The sequence below is a fragment of the Theropithecus gelada genome, chromosome 19, assembly GCF_003255815.1.
Source record: "Theropithecus gelada isolate Dixy chromosome 19, Tgel_1.0, whole genome shotgun sequence".
NCBI lineage: Eukaryota > Metazoa > Chordata > Mammalia > Primates > Cercopithecidae > Theropithecus > Theropithecus gelada.
This window is the reverse complement of record NC_037687.1, coordinates 3,546,203-3,562,411: the sequence shown is the minus strand read 5'-3', so window position 1 is coordinate 3,562,411 and position 16,209 is coordinate 3,546,203. Positions and strand designations below refer to the sequence as shown.

Genomic DNA, 16,209 nt, shown 5'->3' with positions numbered 1-16,209 from the left:
CTGGAGTGCAGTGGCCGGATCTCAGCTCACTGCAAGCTCCGCCTCCCGGGTTCACGCCATTCTCCTGCCTCAGCCTCCCGAGTAGCTGGGACTACAGGCGCCCGCCACCTCGCCCGGCTAGTTTTTTTTGTATTTTTTAGTAGAGACGGGGTTTCACAGGGTTAGCCAGGATGGTCTCGATCTCCTGACCTTGTGATCCGCCCGTCTCGGCCTCCCAAAGTGCTGGGATTACAGGCTTGAGCCACCGCGCCCGGCCGTATTTGTTTTTTTTAATAGAGACTGGGTTTCTCCATGTTGGTCAGGCTGGTCTCAAACTCCTGACCTCGTGATCTGCCCACCTTGGCCTCCCAAAGTGCTGGGATCACAGGTGTGAGCCCCCGCGCCCAGCCTTAAATTCTTTTTAAATAGCAACTTTATTGGGATATAATTCACAGACCCTACGTTTTACCTATTTGTAGTGTGTACATGTGTTCATAGGTTTTAGTATGTTCACAGTTGTACAGCTCTCCCTTCTTATTCCAAAATATTCTCATCAGTCAAAAGCTGTCCATGGAGAGCTCATTAACTGTCACTGCCACCCCTCCTCCAACCCCTGACAACACCTCACTCACTTTCTGGGCATTTCATAGAAGTGGGAAAATGGGGCCAGGTGCGGTGGCTCACGCCTGTAATCCCAGCACTTTGGGAGGCCGAGGCGGACGGATCACAAGGTCAGGAGATAGAGACCGTCCTGGCTAACACGGTGAAACCCCGTCTCTACTAAAAATACAAAAACAATTAGCCAGGTGCGGTGGCGGGCACCTGTAGTCTCAGCTACTCAGGAGGCTGAGGCAGGAGAACGGCGTGAACCCGGGAGGTGGAGCTTGCAGTGAGCCGAGATCGCACCACTGCACTCCTGCCCGGGCGACAGAGTGAGACTCCGTCTCAAAAAAAAAAAAAAAAAAAGGAAAATGGGAAAATGGGATCACACTTCTGTGTCCTCTCGCTGAGCGTGACGTCCTCCAGGTGCGTCCGCGCTGTGGCCTGTGTCAAAGCCTCATCCTTTTCACGGCTGAGTCCCGCTCCAGCGTGTGGATGGCCAGGCTGTGCTGGCCCATTCACCCGATGATGGATGCCTGGGCTGCTTCCCCCTTTTGGCTGTTGTGGATGTGCTGCTGCGAACATTTGCGTAAAGTTTTTGTGTGGACGGAGGTTTTCACTTCTCTTGAGTTGATGTCCAAGGGTGGGATTGTGGGGCCGCAGAAACCTGGTGTGGGACGGTTTGAGGAACTGTCAGACTGTTTCCCACGGTGGCTGCAGCGTCTTACATTCCCGCCGCGGCAGACAGGGCTCCTCATTTTTCCACATCTTCACCAGCTCTTCTTGTTGTCTGTGCTTCTTGTTTTCTGAGACAGGCTCTCACTCTGTTGCCCAGGCTGGAGTGCAGTGGTGCGATCCTCCCACCTTAGCCTCCCAAGTAGCCGGAACTATAGGTGCCGCCACCACCCCCAGCTAATTTTTGTATTTTTGTAGAGACAGGGTCTTGCTCTGTTGCCCAGGCTGGTCTCAGACTTCTGGACTCAAGCCATCCTCCCTGTTTGGCCTCCTGAAGTGTTGAAATGAGTTGAGATGACAGGTGTGACACTGCCTGGCCTGGTTCTTATTATTGACTTGTGAGTTCGTGTCTTTTAGATGTGGGGCCCTCACCACATAGATGATTCAAATCTTTCTACCATTCTACAGGTCCAGTTTCTTGCTGGTGTCCTGTGAGGCACAAAAGTCTTGATGAAGTTCACTTGATCTGTCTTTATTTTATTTATTTTTCTCGAGACAGAGTCTTGATGTGTCGCCCAGGCTGGAGGTCAGTGGCGTGATCTCAGCCCACTGCAACCTGTGCCTCCCGGGTTCAAGCCAGTCTTCTGCCTCAGCTTCCAGAGTAGCTGGGATTACAGGTGTGCACCACCACGCCTGGCTAATTTTTGTATTTTTGGTAGAGACAGGGTTTTACCATGTTGGCCAGGCTGCTGTCGAACTGCTGACCTTAGGTGATTCGCCCTTCAGGAGGATCAGCCTCCCAGAGTGCTGGGATTACAGGTGTGAGTCACTGCCTGGCTAGGAAACTTGCTGTAAAGGGCTGAGGAGTAAATTTTTTAGCTTTTACTCTTAAGTACGGTGGCTCACGCCTGCTTCGGGAGGCCAGGGTAGGAGGATCCGTTGAGCCCAGGAGTTTGAGGCCAGCCTCGGCAACGACGCGAGACCTCCTTTTTCTCTGAAAAAGAAAAGAATTAACCAGACGTGGTGGCGCCTGTAGTCCCAGCTACTCAGGAGGCTGAGGCAGGACAATCATTTGAGCCCAGGAGTTGGAGGCTGCAGAGGTATGATGGCACCACTGTGCTCCAGCCTGGGTGACAGTGCAAGACCCCGTCTCTACAAAAAAAATCTAGATGAGCATTTTAGGGTTTGTGGTCCAGGTGGTCTCTATCACGACTCCTCCATGCCGCGGTTTTAGCACTTAAGGAGCCAGACAGTTTGTGAAGAAATGGTTGTGGCTGTGTTCCAAGAAAACTCTCTTTAGTGGGCTGCATTTGGCCCCTGGACTGTGGTTTGCCAGCCCCTGCTTTAGACAGTCTCTGTAGGACCCTATGACTTCAACATAATCAGCGAGACTCCTGTCTTTTTACCTGTGCTGAAGTTTAGGAGAAAGTTCTAGAATTGAAGTTGCTGCCAATGGCACACACATTAGAAATGCTGCCAGGCTGCCCCTGGGGGTGAACCCATTGACACTGGCATCACCCCGGCTGTGTGAGGACACCCTGCGTTCCCCCCCCCCCCATTGCTGGCAGCCAGTTTCATATCACGTCTTTTATCATGAGAGGGGTCTGGGCGTCTTTCTCAGATGTTCACACTGTTTGTTTTCTTCTCCTTTGCCTGTTTTACAAGTTGACTGTGTTAATGCTTTGAGAAAAGCCTCATTTCTATAAATAAAAATGACAAAATATGTATTTCAAACAGCACCAAAGGATGCAAGTTGCAAAGTAAGAGACCTTCCCCCATCCAACACCCAGAAATAACTCGGAACCTTCTAAGATTCACGTGTCTGGCCCTGACTGCTGAATGACGTGTCTGCAGTGGTGGAAGCCGCATAGCACTAAGAGCTTGAGTTCTCCTGGTGGGTCACAGGGAACCAGATCCTGGTGCTCAGAGGGAGACAGCCGCCCGGGACTTTGCTGCCTGGGCCCTACGTGCCGGGTGACCTTGAGCAGGTGGTGGTCCCGCTCTGGGTGTGTCTGTGGTGGAAGTCATGGATTATGCAACAGACCACTGCCACACTGAGAGGATTCACACCACAGTGCTTTTGCTGTCGGTTTCTCGGGCTTGGCTGGGCTCAGCAGGTTGGTTCTTCCCCATCACTGCTGTTGGCCTGGATCACCTAGGCAGCGGCATCTGGCTGGTGCCGGCACACCCCGGTGGCCTCCTCTCCCAGGCCTCTCTCTGCATCACTGCTGCTGTCCAGCCTGGCCCCAGCATCGTACTGGAGGGATCCCAAGAGAGCAGAGGCTGATGGGAGAACTCACCCCCGCCCCCCGCCCCGTGTCACTTCTGCATCATGTGATTGGCCAAAAGCAGGGCTTGAGACCTGCCCACTTTCAAGGGGAGGGAGGTCGGCCCCGCCCCCGGGACCAAAGGGATCCTGGCAGGCAGCAGGTGTCCCCATCTGTGCAGTGAGTGCTGTGAGATCGTGCGCTGGCTGATGTGTGGGGGGTGAGGGGGTGGCAATGAGCTCATCTTGTTTGATGCCTCTAATTATAAGGCAAAAAAGTGCTCATGCATGACTGGTGTGGTTACCACCGCCGCACTGTGAGCGGGAGGCTCTTCTTATCGGTCCGTCTTTATTTTGAAGCATCGTGAGGTCCAGTGGGTGACACAGAGGCCATTTCCCAGCCAGGAGGCTGTGGGCGGTGCTCCAGGCACCGAAGCGTCTGCTCTGCCTCTCTTGTGCTGGGGGCCGGGCCTGCTGCAGAGAGAGTCATCACTGGCCAGGGTGCCAGGGGCTCCAACGTGGGGGAGGCGTGAGACTGCCCAGGAGGGGAAGTGGGGGCTGGCTGTGCTCTGCTCAGGACTGTCCAGTTGTGCCTGGACAGATCCCAGCTCTCCAGACACGATTCTGCCCCGGGGCCTTTGCACTGGCTGTGCCTCTGCCTGGGAGGCCCCTCCGCCCTTCCCCCGCCCGGCTCCTCCTCACTCTCCTCCCATCCCTGCTGTGGTGACGCAGCCTGGGGCCTGACCTCCTGGAATCAGGTGCGTCCACCCCCACGTTTTTGCTGCATGATCTCAGGCAAGCGATCTGACCTCTCTGAGCCTCAGTTTCCGCCTCTGCATAATGGGAGCAGTAACAGTGCCTACATCACGGGGTTGTTGGGACGATTGCATGACTAAGCCGTGGGGTTCTCATGGTGCGGGCCCCGCCGCACACACGGCACAGGTGGGCTAGCGGGCCTCTGGCCAGCTCCTCGCCACGCTCCAGCTATTCCAGGGCGGCTCAGGGGTTAGAGACGGGAAGCAGCCTGTGCCTCCAGGCTCTTGACTCCATCCAACCCCGTTTCCCTCCTGAGCCAAGCCCGCTGTGCCCTGGACCCAGACCTCCGTGGGACTCCCGGGCGGAGGACGCTGTCACAGGCAGCCTTACCCACGTGCCATGCTCGTGCTCCCTGCACTGTTGCGGGAGGAAAGATGAGGTCGCTGCCCTGGGCTCAGGGCCTCAGAGGATCCAAGGAGTAGAGAGAAGTAAACCAAGCGGGGACAGGGTGACCAGGGAGGGACCTCCCTGAGGAGGTGACATTTGATCCAGACCTGAACAAGGTTGGGTGGGAGAGAGAGTCGTGCAGTCATAGCTCACTGCAGCCTCAAACTTCTGGGTTCAAGTGATCCTCCTGCCTCAGCCTCCCAAGTAGCTAGAAACACAGGCGTGCACCACCACTCCTGGCTAATATTTAAATTTTTTTTTTGTAGAGATGGGGGGGCTCACTATGTTGCCCAGGCTGGTTTCAAACTTCTGGGCTCAAGCCGTCCTCCTGCCTCGGCCTCCCAAAGTGCTAGAGCCACGTCGCCTGGTCTTACATTTCTTTTTAAAGTAGAAGCAAGTCTTCTTTTTTCTCCTTTTTTTCTTTGTTGGTAGTGTTTTGGGGGGACATGAAATTCATACTGAATTTCGTTGAAGGTTTTTCTGGATTCGTAGATGGGATCACAGAGTTTTTCACCGTTGGCTTTGGGTAACTTCGTAGATGTCCCCAAATACCCATTTCCCGGCCTGTCAAACAGTGATCATGAATTAGGTGGCAGCTGGATAAGATGTCCATAGGCACCTTCTGGCCACACGCCGCCGGGGAGCGGGCCGTGGGGGACGAAGGCAGAGGCGAGCGTGCTGGGCGGGACTGAGTGATGGTGCAGCCTTTTATTTCTAGATCGGCCTGTTTTTGGAGAAACCCAGGTTTTTCTCCAAAACATTGTGATTTCTAAGGTTGACCGAACCCAAACACCACAGGGCTTAGAACCAAGCTCAGGCGGGCCACTCCCCGAGGTGTGCTGGTGCCCAGACGGGCCACTCCCCGAGGTGTGCTGGGAACGGTGGGTGCCCGGGACCACGGATGTACCGGGTGACAGTTTACGGTGACTCACCTGTCTTGGGGCTGCAGGGCCAGGCAGGTACCTGAGTTCACGTCTCTCGTCACTTCCCGGTGGGGACCGTCAGTCGGGTGCCTCCTGTCCCCAAACAGGGACGCCATTGCCTACCACGCCAGGCCTGTATGAGGTTAGAGACGATCGCGCAGGAAGCCTGGCCATGTGGTTTCTCCCCAACGTTGTCGGAATCCTTCCACCTCTCCCAGCCTCAGTTTCCCCATGTGTCAGATGAAGCCTTGAGGAGTGGCTGCTTGGTCAGGCCGGGTGGGACTCTGCGTGAGGAGAGCTTGGTTGGCACCTGGAGCAGATATTTGCTGTTGCAGCCGTGTTGAACTTCTCACCCAAGGGTTTAACCTCAGGGGCCAGCACATTGGGGCGTCACCTGGGGTCATTCTGCCCCCTGGGGACACTGGGCCTTGTCTGGAGACATCTGTGGTTGTTACAGCTGGGGGATGCCCTTGGCATGGAGTGAGTAGAGGCCAGGGACGCTGCTCAGCACTCTACAGTGCCCAGGACAACCCCAGTGACCAGCCCAGAGAACAGTCCAGCCCTAAGTGCTGAGGGAGGAGACCCTGGTTTGCATGGGCTTTGGGGAGTGCCTGGAGGCCCCCAAACTGTTTGCATGTTGGTACACTCCTATCAAGAGAGAAGAGGCCTGAAGCAGGGCCGTTTGGTGTCACCGTGGGCAGGACTGTCCATCCCAGTCCACACCAGAGAGGAGTAGAAGCCGAGAATCGGCACCAGCCTTCCAGACCTTGGCAGTTGGAGTTTACTACGATTTACAAAAGCCTTGGTCCATGATGGAGAGAAAAGAAAGAGTGAACTCAGTCCTGCAGGCACAGACAGTGTGAGAAGCTCCAGCCTGCAGGACTGGCTGCCCTTCTGGTTAAGCCTTGACCAAGTCCCCCGACCTCCTTTAGAGACAAGCAAACTGTGAGGCCCTGGGGGGATGACAAGAGTTTGGAGAAGGTTCCAGATGGTGTGTGTCACTGGGCAATACTTTTGCAACTAACGAGATCTGCATCTTCATTTTGCTTTTCTGGGACATAATTCACTGCCACAAAATTCACCCTTTGAAAGCGTCTTACTGCTTACTTATTGCAACTGAGTAAATTCTTTTCGGCGTATTCACAGAGTTGTTCAGTTGCTGCCACTAATTCTAGTACATTTCTATCACCCCGAAAGCAAACCCCATGCCCAGTGGCTGTCACTCCCCATCCCTCCCCAGCCCCAGCACCCACGCATCCCCTCCCTGTCTCTCTGGATCAGCCTGTCCTGGGCATTTCGTAGAAATGGGGTCACACACTGCATGGCCTCTTGTGTCTGGTGTCTCTCGCTGAGCATGACGTCTTCAAGGTGCATCCGTGCCGTGGCCTGCTTCAAAGCCTCATTCCTTTTCATGGCTGAATAATCCATTATACAGATTATTAATGCTCCTTTGAATGTAAGAAATCCAAGTAAGACAAAGGAATTAAAAACTGTAACTCCTCCTGTTCCAAAGAAGTCCACAGATAGGCCGGGTGCGGTGGCTCATGTCTGTCATTGCAGCATGTTGGGAGGCCGAGGCGGGCAGATTACGAGGTCAAGAGATCTAGACCGTCCTGGCCAATATGGTGTAACCCTGTCTCTACTAAAAATACAAAAAAGCTGGGTGTGGTGGTGCGTGCCTATAGTCCCAGCTACTCGGGGGAGGCTGAGGCAAGAGAATTGCTTGAACCCAAGAGGCAGAGGTTACAGTGAGCTGAGATCTGTTTCAGTCAGCTATTGCCGTGTAACAAACCACCGCCAGATAGAGGCTTCAGACAACGATGTATTTGCTTGCGATTCTGTTATTTGGGTTGGGTTCAGCTGGGTGGTTCTTCTGTAGGTCATAGCTGGGGTTAGTCCTGTGGCTGTGGTCGGCAGTGGCAGGAAATTCAAGCTTGTCCTGCACTTGCCTGTCCAGCCCTCAACTGGGATGGCAGGAACAGCTGGGGCCGCCCAGCCTTTCTGCAGGGAGCCGGCCTCTGAGCGTCATGGCCCAGGTTCCCAGAGACGCAGTGAGAAGTGCCAGCCTTCCTCATGCCCATGCTGTCCCTTCCCTCCCAAGTCACACCACTGCCAAGCATCGCAGCCATCTGTGGACAGCCACAGAAGCCCTTTCTGCAGTTTAGTGAGAGAAGATTCTCGTATGGCCTGCCCTTGTCCACTGGGTCCTGGGCTGAGCCTCACCAGAGCTGAGGGTTGGCCCCGCCCCCTCTGGGTCCCCAACCCAGCCTGTGTCGTGGAGTGCTGCTGCCCAGCCTGGCCTTCCTGTCAGGTCCTCAAAAGGGCCTGTGGTCCCCGTGGTCAGAGGCCTTCACGGCGGGAGGCCAGAGGATGGGTTGTCCAGCGAATGAGAGAGGTGACCATGAGCTCTGGCCCGGGGTTGGTTCCTGCTTGCAGGATCGCAGGACCCCATGCCTGGGCCGTCCTCATGCACTCGGGTTGCAGTGTCATGGTGAGCCCGCACCTGTGCTGGGCGCCCAGCAGCTACCCTCTGGGCAGCGGCCCCACCCAGGGGTGCAGGCCCCCTGTGCTACTCTGACACACTTGGGTCCCAGTGCCGCCACTTTCTCACTGGCCCTCCCTTGCTGCCCTCAGAGAGCTTTGCCAGAGTCTGTGGGGGGCAGGTGACAGAGCAGGCCTGGGCCCCCTGTTGTGGGGATGACAACAGCCATATCCCAGGTGGTGCCATGTGCCGGGCAGTGAGGAGGGGATTTTTTGGCGCAGGGTGGCTGCGGGAGGCCTCTGAGGGGGTGATGTTTAAGCCAGGTCTAGGGTGAAGCAAAGGAACAAACCCTGAGGGAATCTTGGGACCAGCAGGCCAGGCAGAGGCACCGCTCATGCAGAGGCTGTGATGCAGGGTGGCGCTGGCGCTGGCGTGCTGGAGGGACAGCCAGGGCCTATGTGGCTGGAGCAGAGGGAGGAGCGGAGGGCAGGGAGGGGGCCACGCACGGTCTGGTGGGGTAACAGGGCCTGGTCTTTACCTTGCAGGGCTGTAGTGGGGCCTGGGGAGACCCTTGTCTGCGGTGGGGATGGGGTGGGTGGACCCCTTTCCCAGAACCCCTCCCCTGCCCTGAGCTCTCCCTGGCCCCCCAGTCCCCGGCTTCCTCATCCTGGACCTTCCAGGGCGCTGCCCACTCTCCCCCGACCCCCACTGCCTCCAGGCCTGGGGCTTCCTCCTCCCAGCCACGGGGGCCTGGACTTCGGTCATGCAGGGATGAGGCCACCACTGTGCCTGTCCCGCCTGGTGTTGCGGGGCCCTGCAGGTACCCACGTGGGTCGAGGTGCCTTCCACCCACCCTCGAGCTTGCCCTCACTGGGCCTTCTGCCCTGCGGCGCTGTCAGTGAGCCTAGCTTGCGCCCTGTTTCCTCTCACTGCAATGCCTCCCTCCCTTCGGCCACCTGTCCAGGCCTCTCCGTCCCCATTCTTACTCTGGGTCTTACTATGGAGCCAGCCTGACAGTCCGCCTCCTCCCGCAGTTTAGTCATTTGCTGCCTCAGTGTCCACGTCAGACAGATGTGGAGAGGAAGCTCTGGCAGAGGCCTGTGTGCAGAGAGAAGAGGAACGGGTATCTGTCAGTCCATGAGTCAGTCAACAAATGCCCCAGGCTGTCAGCCCAGGGCAGGCCCCATCCTGAGGGAATCCCCGGGGTCACCAGGAGAGACCAGGCTGGTCTGCAGGATGGGGTGGCGTCGGTGGGGTGCAAAGGTGGCTGGTGTGGGACACGGCGTCCAGGGGGCATGGCAGGGCCAGGGCAGAGACTGGGCACAGGCCAGGGAACAGCGGGTGCAGAGGTGGCCATGTGTCCCCGTGGAGAACGGCAGTGCCTCGAGGGCTCGAGCTGGCTTCAGCCACACTTTACAGGCAGAGACTGAGGCTCGGAGAGAAGCCCTGGGCACACAGGGAGGTGGGGTGGCCGATGAGGTCAACGTGCAGCCAGCAATCAGAGCCGTGTGCCGCAGGCCCGGGTCGCATTGCCGCCAGGTCCTGTGATGGGGCCAGGAGAGAGGGGCCCCAGCGGCAGAGCCCCCGCCTTGGGCACTCAGTCTGGCCACAGGAAACTGCTCAGAGGGGCCACCTCCCGGCTCTGCGGCGCGGCACGCCTCTCCTCCCCCGACTATTTTTAAAACCTAATTTCCTCGAAAACGGGGTGGCTCATTCTGCAGATAATTAGTCACGTCTCAGGCTGAGCAGAGCTCGATGTCATGACAGCCCCTCATGGGGGTCACGGCAGGCTCCGCGCCGGAGTGGGCCTCGTGGGGAGCAAGGATTGAGTGAAAATGGCGCTTACCTGCCCACTCGACCGGGCAGTGGTTGCAAGGCTCTGCTTCCTCCCCTGTCCCCTCTCCTCCACAGGACACTCGGCTCTGGTCTCCCCTTGCTGTCCCTGCCTGCCTGCCCTGGGAGCCCCACATTTTCCCTGGGGTCCCCCAACTGAGTGCATCCCCTCCCCGTCCTGCTCCACCCCCGCCTTGGTGCTTCGGCCCTGGCCAGTCCCTTAACCTACAGGCCCCCAGTGCAGGGCCGTTCCCAGCAGGGCCCGAGCTGGCCGTCCCTCTCCTCTCCCCCTTGTCAGCCAGCTCAGGCGAGTTGGGCAGGTGAAGATGTGGAACCAGGAAGGGAAACTGAGGCAAGGGGCCTAGACCCAATGCAGGTGACCCTGAGGTGCCTGGTGAGGTCAGCAGTGCCGGGTCTGGAGGGCCTCACCGTGTCCACTCGGTCCTGGGGCAGTAGGGAGCCTGGGAGAGTCCGGGCAGAGGTGGACCCGAGGGCTGTGACCTCTCAGCTTCGGGGCCACTGAGGAAAACAGCTGAGTCACCCAAGTGGGTGTGGGGGAGCCCCAGAGGGGCGGTTTCGGGAGTAGAGTCAGGACTGTGGGCAGGGAGGCCCCAGACAGGCCGAGCAGGGGGACGCCGATGAGGTCTGGAATGTCCTGCCCCGGCCCACCACTGGCTTCCTGCCCTCTCTTCTTTTCCTTCCCCCACACCCTGGACGTAAAACCGTGAATTGTTCTGCTCCAGGGCGCCAACCCAAACATCACGTCAGCATCCAGCACCTTCCGCCCCCCGCAGCCCAGAGCAGGCCCTGTGTGGCCTGTCAGAGACCTGGGGCGACCAGCCTTGTCCTCTGGAAGGACGGAGAAGCAGCCCCGTCCTTCCCTGCACCAGGGCAGGCAGCCGGAATCCTGAGTCACCTCCCTCCCTCCGTCCCCGCCCCCGCCCCTGCAGTGAGCACCGCGGTCCGTCCCCCAGTTCCTTCCATGGCCCTTCCAGGTGCCCACCCAGCCCCGCAGGGCGCCCAGGTGGCCCGAGGGGAGGACCCTTCCGCTGTTCTGGCTGCCTCGAGAAGTACGCCCCCTCCCATGCAGGACTGGGGTCCTCACTGGAGGGCCACGCCCGGTGTGAGGTCCTGGGCTGCCCAAAGTCCCTGGGACTGGGGGGCTTGGAGCAGCAAGCCTGGAACAGGCATTTGTTCTGGCTCTGCTCTGGAGGCCAGAAGCCCGAGGTCCAGGAGTGGGCAGGGCTGCACCCTCCCGACCCACCGTGGAGAAGCTTCACGCCCCTCTGCTCCGCGTGCCTCCGGGCATCCTTGGCGTCTCTGGGCCTGCAGGAGCGGTGCCCTCCCCGCCTCCACCCCACATGGCATCTTGGCCTCTCCGAGCGGCTTCTCTTATAAGGACAGCAGCGGATCCAGGGCCCACCCTACTCCGGCACGACCTCATCTTACCCAGTGACATCAGCAGAGACTGTCTTTCCAAATAAGGTTGCAGGCTGAGGTTCTTGGAAGGACGTGAACGTCGGGGGGACACTGTCCAACCCCGCACCCCCAGGCAGGCATGGGGACTGATCACGACAACAGGGCCCCACCAGCGTCTTGGATGCGGCCCCCTCCCCGGCCTGCCCTGAGCCTCCTGACCCCGGCCCCTTCCCCGGCCTGCCGCTGCCCCAGGCTCCTGACCCCGGCCCCTTCCCCGGCCTGCCGCTGCCCCAGGCTCCTGACCCCGGCCCCTTCCCCGGCCTGCCCTGAGCCTCCTGACCCCGGCCCCTTCCCCGGCCTGCTGCTGCCCCGGGCTCCTAACCCTGGCCCGTTCCCCAGGCTTCCCCTTGCTCCGAGGCTCCTGACCCCAGCAAAGTTTTCCACCTCGTGCTTTCGCCGGGTCCCTGGCGGTTCTGACCTGGCAGCAGAGCGAAGTCGTGCCTTCAGTGCCTTCAGCGCCTGCGGTGGACGTATTTTCAGACGGCAGGGCGGTCGCCGCGCGCGGCCTCTAGGTGGGACACGTGGGTCTCCCGTGCACCCACTGAGAGCAGCGCAGGGGGCCGAGGGGCACTGACAGGGCGGGGCGTCGATGACCCAGGCCCGGGTTTGACTCTCCTTCGGCGTGACCTTGGGTGGGTTCAACCCTCCCTCTGACAGTCTCTTTCCGTGTCTTAGAACAGAGGGGTTCCCTCCCTCCGCGCGCTTTGCCGGCTTTGTGAGGCCTTGGTCCAGAAAGACTTCTTGTCTCGGGAAATTCTCCTCTGTCCCTTTTCCCCAGTCCACCCCCAGCCGGGTCCCCACCCCCGACGGTCCCCATCTGCACCCCGGACTCCACAGCCACCTCCTCACCTGTCTGCACCTCCCTGAACCTCGCCCAGTTGGCCCCTCACGTGTCCTGGCCTCCCCTGCTCACCTCAGCCGGCCTGGAAGCCAGGGCCAGACCAGTTCCAATGCACTGCTGCCCAGCCCAGAGCAGCGAGGCAGCCAGAGGGCCGAGCCCCACGGAGCAGGGCATGTGCCACACCCTCCTGCCCGCATCCCGGCGCAGCCCGAGCGTCTCCACGGGCTCATAATAATCCCCTTTGAGGGCCTGCCTCAGCACCCCCGGCTGCAGGACCTTGGCCAGCCCTCCCTTCCCCGACCCTCAGCCTGTTCCTCTAGGACTGGGGAATGGAGTGAGAAGGTACAGGCAGTGCTGGGGTGGAGTCAGCCCTGCCCCACAGCCCCTGTGTGATTCAAGACACATTTGTCTCCATGCCCTGGGCCCCGGGTGGTGCCAGCGTTGGAATCCAACAGGGAGGCGCTCCCCTTCGGCAGCCGCCTCTGTGTGAGCCTGGAGAACGCTGCTGTGATCCATGCAGCAGCGTGGCTGCCTCAGCCACCGTGTGACCTTTGCACTGCGGCTCCCTCCGCCTGGATCCCTCCTGCTCCCCCGGCATCCTTGTTCGGCACTGAGCTTAGACACGACCAGCCCAGGGAAGCCTCCCTTGCTGATCCGCACCCCACCTGTCACCCCACATCAAACACCTAGCCCTGCGCCCACCCCTGTGGACCGTGAGCCCCTTGAGGGCGAGGCCAGGTCTGCCCAGGGCCCGCGTGGTGGATGCCAGTGCGTGTGCTCCCTGCAGTCACCGACACCACTGCCCGCCTCAGGGCTCCAGGGCCAGGAGTCCGGCCCCAGAACAGCCTTACCAGCCTAGAGTCAAGCTGTGGGCAGGGCTGGGCCCACCAGAGGCTGCAGAGGAGAATCCGTTTCCTGCCTTTCCCAGCGTCTAGAGGCGCCCACACCTGTCGGCTCAGGTTCCTTCCTCCCCCCTCACAGCCACGGCACAGCCTCTTCCCCTCTCTCTCTGACTCACCCGCCCACCTCCTCTCGTGAGGACCCTGTGAGGACATCGGACTCCCAAGTCCCCCAGGATCATCTCCCGTCGGTCTCAGGGCCCGTAATCACAGCTGTAGAGTCTGTTCCCATTCTCCAGATGAGGACCCCAGGGTCCCGCTGCTGGGAGCCAGGGTTGCGAATGTGGTCCTGGGTCCTAGGAGCCGAGTCTCGCCTGTTCCCCTCGTCCCAGCCTCCTTGTGTGGACGGAGCTTTGGCTCAACCCAGCAGGCCCCTGTCGTCCTCTCTGGAGCTGAACCCAGCAGGCCCCTCTTGTCTCTCGTCCTCTCTGGAGCTGCGGTCCAGGCCCTGCTGCAGGCGCTGACCGGAGGCTGTGGGCCCAGGACCCAGGGCAGGGTTGGGGGTCTCCTCGCAGGCTCCCTTATCGTTCCACAAACCTCACCCTGGAGAGGGATGGGGAGGGCGCCAGCCCTGGGGACCCCTGGCCAACTCCCACTGACTGCAGCTGCTTGGGTGCTGCTGGGCGCTCCCCACAACTCCAGCCTGCCCTCGCCCCAGCAGGGGCCTGCACCCCTCACTCCCCACGCTGGCACCTGATTTCCCCATGCCCGAGCCTCTCCTGGCACCTGCCTCTGGGGAAGCGGGGCTTGGTCAGTTCAGACCTGCTCAGCCGGTGACTGCCCAGAACCTGATGTCTGGGCGTGAAGGGGGTCAAGAGCCGGGGGAAGTTTGCTCCCCACTTCCCCTCCCCTCCTCCAGGCAGGTCCAAGCCCCAGGCCCTTCATGGTGGGTGCCAAGCCTGGGCGTCACCGGCTGCCCACCTCCCTGAAGCTAGAAAGCCTCTGCCCTGCTCTAGGCCCCAGTGACCGCCAACCAGGGTGACCATGGCAGATCTCAGCGGCCCCCGCCCTCATCACATCCTCCCAGCACACTCAGTCCCTGTCTTCACGTGTGTGTAGCCTTGAGACAGGCCCCATGCAGAGTTACACACGCCAGGCCTGGGGGGCCAGGAGATGGGCCGGGGGCTGGGCCCAGGGCTCCCGGGGGGTCCCCAGTTTCCTGTCTGATACCAGTTTGTCTCTTCTGCAGGTTTGGCTCAGAAGAAGGCAGCCCCAACAGAGGTGAGTGTCTGGAGGGGACGAAGGGCCTGGGGTCCCCACCCTGACCGCTTCCTCCCTACCCATGGAGAAGCTGTGTGGCCTGAGGCAGCTCACCGCACCTTTCTGGGCCCCAGATGCCATCCAGTGTCCACAGGCAGGATGAACATGAGGTCTGTGCCAGCCGTGTCTTGAGAGGTCAGAGTGAAATTCTGTGATGGAGGAGGGGACCCCGCATTTGAGGGGCCGCGCCCCCAGTGGCAGGGGTGCCTGGTCAGGGCTGCAGGGGCAGGAAGGGCTTCTCTGCGTTCCAGGCCACATGGAGCCAGGACTCTGGGGGGTGGGCGGTGGGGAGAGAGCAGCTCTCACAGGGGCACTGGGGGCAGGAATGGAAGACCCAGCTGGAGGGTCAGATGCTGCCCAGAGGGCGATGCCTGAGGCTACCAGCTTCACCCATACCATCGGTGTCTGTGAGCCACACAGGCGTAGTGCACAGGCTGTGTGCAGCCTACGTGTGCGTGTTTGTGTGCATGTGCACGTTTGCCTGTGTGCATTTGCCTGTGTGCACATGTGTTTGCAGGTGTGCATGTTTGCCTGTGTGTGCGTGTGTTTGCCAGTGTGCGTGTTTGCTTGTGTGCGCGTGTGCACGTGTTTGCCTGTGTGCACGTGTGTTTACCTGTGTGCGTGTTTGCCTGTGTGCATGTTTGCCTGTGTGCGCATGTGCACGTGTGTTTGTGTGCATGTTTGCCTGTGTGTGTGTGCACGTTTGTGTGCATGTTTGCCTGTGTGCGCGTGTGCACGTGTTTGCCTGTGTGCGCGTGTGCACGTGTGTTTGCCTGTGTGTGCGTGTGCACGTGTTTGCCTGTGTGCATGTTTGCCTGTGTGCGCGTGTGCATGTGTGTTTGCCTGTGTGCGTGTGTGCACGTGTGTTTGCTGGTGTGCATGTTTGTGTGCGCATGTGCACGTGTGTTTGCTTGTGTGCATGTTTGCCTGTGTGCACGTGTGCACGTGTGTTTGCTTGTGTGCATGTTTGCCTGTGTGTGTGCACATGTGCGTGTAGATGGGTCCTTTCCATGCCCTGTCATTGCTGCCTCTCTCCTCCGGAGAGCTTTCTCTGCACAGTGGCCCTGCCTTTGCAGCTTCTGCCAGCCCCGTGGCACCTAGTGGCCTTCTTCCCAACCCCAGTGGGCGCGGTGGGGTGGGCTGTCCGCTGAGGGCACTCGAGCTGCTGCATCTCCTGTTTTCCCGCTTGCAGTCCTCAGGGCACCTGTATCCTGAGCCCCATTCCCAGGAGGAGTCCCCAAGGCACCCGCCCCATCTGGGCCGCCCTTGGGCCCTGCGTCCATAGCCAGAGGTGGGAGGGCTTTGTCCACCAGGCCTGGGACCCTGGGATCCTTCTTCAGAGTCCCCCGGCCTGGGGGCAGTGTGGAGGGTGGCGCGGGTGGCGGGATGAATTACTGGGGAGAGTCTGCCCCCTGGTGGCCTCCCAGGAGAATGCATGGAACATGGCTGAGCAGCGTCGGCTGCAGAGGGAGGGCAGGGCAGGGGTCAGGGCTGCAGGAGCGTCTCTGGGGCCGATAGCAGTGGGATGGGGTCTGGCCAGTGGAGGGTCCGTGGCCTCTCCTAGCAAACGCAGTGGTGCTCCTTATATGATGGTGCCAGGCGGGGCTGTTCTCCTTGGTTGGCCTCTGTGTCCCTTCAGGCTCCCACGGCCCCTCTTCACATCCTCCCACGAGGGTAGCAGGCTGAGGCCCCCTGGGGTCGGCAGCTCACCCATGTGCTGGGACGCCTGCGCTGCCCGACAGCTTGTAGGAGCCGGGCCTGACCCTGGC

At 60.0% G+C, this 16,209-nt stretch overlaps 1 protein-coding gene across 1 annotated transcript in view; it reads left to right on the top strand.

Annotated features, from left to right (window-relative positions):
• Positions 1 to 8,899: 8,899 nt before the first annotated feature.
• The window catches only part of PIP5K1C (phosphatidylinositol-4-phosphate 5-kinase type 1 gamma), a 42,569-nt gene continuing 35,259 nt past the window's right edge, over positions 8,900 to 16,209 (top strand). Inside the window, exons 1-2 of the mRNA XM_025367733.1 lie at positions 8,900 to 9,022; positions 14,354 to 14,401. Of these exons, the coding sequence (XP_025223518.1) occupies positions 8,900 to 9,022; positions 14,354 to 14,401 (171 nt within the window). The remainder of the gene's footprint in view (positions 9,023 to 14,353; positions 14,402 to 16,209) is intronic.